The sequence below is a fragment of the Camellia sinensis genome, chromosome 1, assembly GCF_055761805.1.
Source record: "Camellia sinensis isolate YWXY chromosome 1, ASM5576180v1, whole genome shotgun sequence".
Lineage (NCBI taxonomy): Eukaryota > Viridiplantae > Streptophyta > Magnoliopsida > Ericales > Theaceae > Camellia > Camellia sinensis.
The window spans coordinates 219701059-219709315 of NC_138961.1; the positions used below are offsets into that span (position 1 = coordinate 219701059).

Consider the following 8257-nt stretch of genomic DNA (forward strand, 5'->3'; position numbering starts at 1 on the left):
ACGGACTGGATGAGGGGATATTAGAATCCATCGGAGTTGAGTTCTGGGACTGTGAATTCCCAGACTCTTTGGTTGGATCGGATATGTATTATGTGTTTGTTTTTTTATGGGTTTAGATGTTTGGAAAAAATTATTTTTAGTGAATCCAATGTTTGGTTGGACGGACTGGATAGAATAAATGAATAAAAGACTGTTTTATCATTTTTCAATTGTTTACTAAGTAATAGTAATATTAAACAGATCTTTAATATTTTAATTATTTTTAGTTAGATTAAATAAAAAATTATTTTATTTTATTTTTTACACAATTAAATAATTTTGTTTTTTAAAAAATAAATAAATAAAATATCAATAAAAATATATGTTGTTTTTTTAATTAAAATTTTAAATAAATTTGTTTTAAAAAATAATAATAATTAAACAGTGAAATTAAATAAAACATCTATTAACATTTAAATAATGAAATTAAATAAAATATAAACAAAATTTTAAAATAAAATATCTATAAAAAATTATTTTAAAAAAAAATAAAATATCAATAAAAAGTTAAATAAAATTATTTTATTTTTAAATTGAGACATTTAAATTTTATTAAATTTTACTAAATATAATATATAATTAAATAGTAAATTGACAAAATAGTAGAGGGTCATTACTGAGCATCAATTCCACTCTCAGATATTATGACTGCACAACTTTCATTTTTGATATTTTTCTACACATTTATTTATATAATTTTTTAATACATATTTTTTTATAAAAAATTAAAAAATTAATTCAAACATCTATATTTTTTTTTTCAACTTTTTAATCTAAAAAGACAAAAAAATATAATTATTTAAAACACCCCAAATAACCCCTAAAAAATTAATTAATAATAATTAGCCAGCATTTGTTTCTGATAGCTTTCCCTATTCCCCGGATTTACTGTACTAACTCCTCAGTTCTCACATTCACATACAAAAATAAAAAAATTAAAGAAAAAGAGCAATACATTACCTTGTGCTTGCTACTAGACCTAGGATCTAGACTCCCCAAACAGATCTCGCTTCTTTTCTCTTCATCTTCTCTCTGAGCTTTCTCAAGATTCAGACCAATCAATCGACACACACAACACAACAATGTCGATGCACGCCAAGACAGACTCGGAGGTGACCAGCCTCGCGCCGTCCTCCCCCACCAGGTCCCCTCGCCGTCCTGTCTACTACGTCCAGAGCCCGTCTCGAGACTCCTCTCACGACGGCGAGAAGACCACCAACTCCTTCCACTCCACCCCCATCATCAGCCCCATGGGCTCCCCTGGCCGCCACTCCCGCGACTCCTCCTCCACCCGCTTCTCCGGCTCCCTCAAGCCCGGCGCCCCCGCCTCCTCTCGCAAAGTCAACGACGCTGGCTCCGCCGCCCGCCACCACCGCAAGGGGGGGGCCAATAAGCAGTGGAATAAAGGGTTTGATGCGATTGAAGAGGAGGGTCTTCTCGATGATGATGATGCCAATAGGGGTATTCCTCGTCGCTGCTATTTCCTCGCTTTTGTTGTTGGGTTCTTCGTTCTCTTCTCTTTCTTTTCTCTGGTCTTGTGGGGTGCTAGTCGTAATCAGAAACCCATCATCACAATGAAGGTCAGTCATCAATTCATTCTCTCTCTCTCTCTCTCTCTACACTTTTTACCCATTTCATTTTCTTCATCCTATTTATAGATTTGTGATTAATAAATCCCTATTCCCAAATCTCTCTCTCTCTCAGAATTTTTAAGACACAACAGATTGATTTGGACTAGACATTGGAGCAAGATTCAGATGCATATATGTCGGCATTTATAACCATATAAATAAAATTTTCTGAAAAATGGGTGTTTTTGTATAATTTGCAGAGTATTTCATTTAACAATTTTGTGATCCAAGCTGGGAATGATTTCTCTGGAGTAGCCACAGAAATGGCAACAACAAACTCCACGGTCAAGTTCATCTTTCGCAACACCGGTACATTTTTCGGTGTCCATGTAAAATCAACACCCGTAGATCTCTCCTATTCTCAGCTCACCTTAGCCACTGGAAATGTAAGTCAAGTTCACACCAATCAGTCCCTAAATTTTCTTAATTTTGCTTAGTATGATTAATCTTTTCTAAGCATTTTCAACATGGGTTTTGTGCAGATCAACAAGTTCTACCAATCAAGAAAGAGCCAGAGAATGATAACGGTGATACTAGTGGGCAGTCGTGTACCAATGTATGGAGGGGGTGCAGATTTGAGTAGCAAAGATGGGACACCGACCATGCCGGTGCCATTGACACTGAACTTCATTGTTCGATCAAGAGCTTATGTTCTAGGCAAATTGGTCAAGCCCAAGTTCAACAAAGGTGTTCAGTGCTCTGTAGTGTTGGACCCTAAAAAGATGAATGTGGCAATTCCTTTGAAGAATTGCACTTACCAGTAAGTTGAAAAAATTGTATAATTTATTAAGACAGACTGCAGATCAAGAAAGCCAGATCAAAACAAAGAACCGACAAAGAAATAAGAGTTGATAATTTGGCCATACATCATTGGGGATGAGGGAAAGAACAGAGCTGTTTCGTGTAATGGTGTTATATGATATTATTATTATTATTTTTAAAATCAATTGTTTACTTGGGGAAAAAAGAAAAAAAAGAAAAGAAAAGAAAAGGGTGGATACAGCTATATGGAGGAGGTGGGAATTGTTGGGTAGATTTGATTTTGAGGGTTACGGGGCAGGAGTTGACTCAACTAGTTCTTGTTGCGCGAAAACAGGGGTTGGGTATTTACCAGGGTGGTTTTACTTGTAATTTTATTTTATTTACCGTTTTTTTGTAATAAGATTGTTTATTTATTCTTGATCTGCCATTTGAATATATAATGGAGTTGACTTAACAGTTTCTTTCTTATTATTATTATTATTATTATTTTTTTTTTCTTAAGGGGGAAATTACACTAACCGTCACTATAATTTGAAATTCATATCATTTTAATTTTTAAATTTTTAATTATGACATATTTAATCTTAAATTTTGAATATTATTCTAAATAAAGATAATTGAAAATATTATTATTTAATTTTAAGTGTAAAGTCGTTAATTTGATAAAATATAAAATAATTTGACAAAAATAAATGTCAAAAAAATATTTTTAAAATTTTTAAAATTATTTCTATTGACCCAAATTAAAATTATGTAAAATTGATAAATCTTTTACATATTTATTTATTTATTTGTTTTACTAAATTATTTTTTATTATGTATTTGGATGATGATCATATAATGGGTGGTTGTTAAGTTTTTAATGTGTAATCGATATATTTAATATATGAGATATTTTTAGTTTTGTATTTTTTGATTTAATGAATTGGTTTAATATTGATATCAAAGTGACAGTTATATTTGACTTTTGGAAAAATAGAAACTAATTTAATGAAAATAAAAACAATCACCTATTACATGATTATCATCCAAACACATAATAAAAATTAATTTGGTAAAAAAAAATGTGTAAAAGATATATCAATTTTACATTTTATCTTTGGTGGTTAGACAAAAATATTTTTTTGACATTTATTTTTGTCATATTTATTTATATTTTATCAAATTCATTACTTTTGTCATTGAAATTGAGCAATAATATTTTCAATTGTCCTTATTTGGAATAAGATTTAAAATTCAAGATCAAAAGTGTTACAATTGAAAAGTCAAGAATTAAAATGACACAAATTTCAAACTATAGGGACTGTAATATAATTTGCCCTTTTCTTTTTCTTTTTTTTTCTTTGTTTTTTTTTTTGGAATTGGAAAGTGGACATTGTGAGACTGGAAGAAGGAACAAAATTATTTCAATTTGATTTAAGTTTGTTTGTTAAAAACTCTTTTGAGATTAATTTGTTAGGTAAATAAGTAAAAGTTAGACACATTTTGAGATTGACTGGTTAAAATTTTGACCTTGATAAAAATATGTGTACTTGTTATCCGTAAAAAACAAATTTATAGCCTCCAAGAACATACTGTAGAAAGATGGGTAAAAGGGAAAACATGTTAGGGAAAATCTATGATTTCTTATAAGTAAATTAATTAATGGGAATAAAAATGAATGCAGAAAAATTAAATCAAAAGCAATACAAGAATTTTTACGTGGTTCCCTCAATATGAGGTACGTCCACGGGATCGAAATCCGATTCCACTATCAACCAAAGAAGTTTTCAAATAATTACAAACGAGACACGAATAGTCTCACAAACCACCCTTAGGTGAATTTCAAATAATCACAAATAAACAAAGAGGAAAGACCTCACCAAACAGAAGAACCAAAATCTTCGAAACCAGAATTGTAGAAGACCCAAAATAATTAACCCAAATCAACTTCACTAAAGCTGCCGAAATACACCACAAACAAACGGAGCACACACCATCAACTTTTTTTCCACCGAATTGGTTTTCTCAAAGTTGTAGCAGCCGCCCACTTTTTCTTGAGAAAAAAATATTGTGAATCTAGGGTTTATTATCAAAGCTTAGTTGTTTTCAAATTGAATTGGGTATCCACAAATGTAATATATAAAAAATATATTATACCTAAACCAAGTCAAATTAAAATTCTTTAACAAACCAATTGGGTCCCACACTCCAATAAGGAGGTATACCCAACAATTCTCCCCCTACTGACTTAGGTGGAGATATCAACCATACCTGCCAAAGTTCGACACTTCAAATGTTTGTCCCTCGACAAAGTCTTAGTCAACATATCTGAAATATTATCATCTGTATGAACCTTTTCGAGTTACAACAATTTCGAATCTAACACATTACGAATCCAGTGGTATCTCACATCAATGTGTTTCGATCTTGAATGAAAAGTAGAATTTTTACTCAAGTCAATAGCACTTTGACTATCACAATAAAGCACATACTTTTCTTGCTTTAAACCCAACTCTTGCAAAAATTTCTTCAACCATAACTCTTCTTTGCAAGCTTCTGTAATGGCAATAAATTCAGCTTCGGTAATTGAAAGAGCAACACATTTTTGTAATTTAGATTGCCATGCCATAGCTCCCCCTGCAAAAGTCATCAAATACCCCAAAGTAGATTTCCTAGAATCAATATCACCGGCTATGTCAGAATTCGTGAACCCATCAAGCATCGGCTTACCATCTCCAAAACACAAACACACCTTCGAAATCCCTCGAAGATACCTTAGAATCCATTTTACCGCTGCCCAATATTCTTTACTCGGATTAGAGAGAAAACGACTCACCACACCAACAGCGTGAGCAATATCCGGCCTTGTACAAACCATGGCGTACATCAAAGAACCAACTGCTGAAGCATAAGGAACTTTCAACATCTCTTCTTTGTCTTTTTCACTTGTAGGACATTGATTCGAACTAAGCTTGAAGTGACCCGCAAGTGGACAACCAACTGGTTTTGCTTTATTTATGTTGAACCTTTCAAGAACTTTCTCAATATAGCTTTCTTGAGATAACCAAATCAGCCCCTCTTTGTGATCACGAACAATTTTTATACCAAGAATTTGTTTTGCCAGTCCCAAATCTTTCATAGCAAAAGATTTACTCAACTCTAACTTCAACTTGTTAATCATGGTAGAATCTTGACCCACAATTAACATGTCATCAACATAAAGCAAAAGAATAATAAATTTACCATCCGGGAAATTTTTCACAAATACACAATGGTCCGAAGTGGTTTTAGAAAAACCATTATTTATCATGAAAGAGTCAAATTTTTTGTACCATTGCCGCGGGGCTTGCTTGAAACCATACAAACTTTTTTTCAATTTGCAAACAAATTTCTCTTTCCCTTTCTCTACAAAACCTTTCGGTTTCTCTATGTAAATTTCTTCTTCAAGATCACCATGAAGAAATGCGGTCTTCACATCAAGTTGCTCAACTTCAAGATTCATACTTGCAGTCATGCCAAGTACAACCCGAATAGAAGACATCTTTACAACCGGTGAGAAAATCTCGTCAAAGTCAATACCTTTCTTTTGCCCAAAGCCTTTCACAACAAGACGTGCCTTGTACCTTAGATTCTTACCATCATTCTTCAATTTGAAGACCCACTTATTTTTCAAAATTTCCCTCCCCTTAGGCAACTTCACTAAATCATAGGTGTGATTTTCAAGCAAGGAATTCATCTCTTTGTCTATGGCCTTTTTCTAATCACCTTTCTTTGCATGCTCAATTGCTTTTTGGTAGCTCTCGGGCTCCCCTTGATCAGAAATCAACACAAGCTCATTGGGAGGATACTTTCTCGAAGGTTGTCTGTCCCTTGTAGATTTTCTTAACTCAAATTGTAGTGGCGATTCTTGAGTTGGATGCTCTTCCTCAATTTCTGACTCAACTTCATTAGGATTAGCATCATCCTCCACTTCTTCAATAGGTGGCTGCACATCTCCCCCATTTTTGTCATCAACTGAAGATGAAGGAGATGGATCCATGTCAATGAGATCACTAGTTTTTGGCTCCAGTTGATCACCTTTGCCAAAGTCTTCAATTGTTTGGTCTTCAAGAAACACAACATCACGGCTTCGAATGATTTTCTTGTCGACCGGATCTCACAATCTATACCCAAATTCATCACGTCCATAGCCAAGAAAAATACATTGTCTTGACTTACTATCAAGCTTTGACCTCTCATCCTTTGGAGTGTGAACAAAAGCTCGGCAGCCAAACACTCTCAAGTGCTCATAAGACACATCTTTGCCGGTCCAAACTCTTTCTGGAACATCACCATTCAATGAATAGGAAGAAGACAAATTGATCACGTCAACCGCTGTCTTCAATGTCTCACCCCAAAAGGATCTTGGCAATTTAGCTTGTGAAAGCAAACACCTTATTCTTTCCACAATTGTGCGGTTCATCCTCTCGGCAACGCCATTTTGTTGAGGAGTCTTCTTAACTGTCTTGTGGTGCCGAATACCTTAGCTACGACAATACTCATCAAATGGCCCAATGTATTCACCACCATTGTCAGATCGGATGCACTTCAATTTCTATCCTGTTTCTCTTTCAACCATGGCCTGATAATGCTTAAATACTTCTAGAACTTGATCTTTAGTTTTTAGTAAAAAAACTCAAACTTTTCTTGAATAATCATCAATGAAAGTAACAAAATAAAGTGCACCACCATGTGTTATAAATTTTAAAGGACCACAAACATCCGAATGAATCAACTCCAAAATATTTTCTTTTTTAGAAGTAACATTTTTCTGAAAAGAAACTCTATGTTGTTTACCCACCAAACAATGAACACAAGTTTTAAGATGTGTACCTTTCAAACCGGGTAGAAGCTCTTTCTTGAACAAAACTTGCATCCCCTTTTCACTCATATGGCCAAGCCGCTTGTGCCATAATTCGGTAGAAGTATCATCTTGAAATGCATTGACAATACCTTTACAAATTTTTTCTTTCATCGAATAAAGTGTATGAGTCTTCTTGCACTTAGCCACCACCAAAGAACCCTTTGTGAGCTTCCATATTCCATCACCAAATTTGTTGTTGAAGCCTTCATCATCTAGCTTTCCAGTAGAGATCAAATTGAGGCGAATGTCGGGAACATGCCTCACATCTTTAAGCAACAACTTGCAGCCCAAATTTATTTCCAAGCAAACATCACCCATGCCAATAATCTTGGACAAATCTTCATTACCCATTCGAACAGAACCATAATCTCCTTTGGTGTAGGTAGTGAAGAAATCAACTTGAGAAGTCACATGAAAAGAAACACCGGAATCAATCATCCAATTGCTCTCTTGGCCCACAAAATTGATACAATCATCTTCACAAACGACCATGAGATCGTCGGTAGTAACTGCCGTTGTGTCTTCTTGCTTCTTGTCCACACTTTTGTCACGCCTTTTCTCCTTGTTCTTGAGCTTTCGGCATTCCCGCTTCATGTGCCCTTTTTTATGGCAATAATAGCACTCAATGTCTTTCTTTGAAAAAGAACCATCTCTTGATTTGTCACGGCTTTGATCACGACCATGAGGAGTCTTACTCCTCCCCTTGTTTTGCTTCGGCCTCTCACAACAAATACTTCCGAATGAGAGAAACCCGCTAATTTTCTTCTAGTTTTTTCATTCAACAAGCTATTAGTGACTTGGCCCATTGTGACAACTCCATCAGGTACCGAATTACTAACCGTCACAACCAAAGTCTTCCAACTTTCGGGCAAAGAACTAAGTAGCATCAAAACTTGCAACTAATCATCAAAAATAATTTTCATAGAAGCAAGTTGGTTAA

The 8257-nt window shown here is 34.3% G+C and overlaps 1 protein-coding gene across 1 annotated transcript; it reads left to right on the forward strand.

Annotated features, from left to right (window-relative positions):
• The first annotated feature begins 899 nt into the window (after positions 1–899).
• On the forward strand, positions 900–2886 carry LOC114312592 (uncharacterized). Its single transcript, XM_028258838.2, has 3 exons — positions 900–1619; positions 1871–2056; positions 2153–2886. The coding sequence occupies exons 1-3, from the start codon at positions 1122–1124 to the stop codon at positions 2432–2434; spliced, it is 966 nt and encodes a 321-aa protein (XP_028114639.2). The 5' UTR covers positions 900–1121; the 3' UTR covers positions 2435–2886.
• The last annotated feature ends 5371 nt before the right edge of the window (positions 2887–8257 follow it).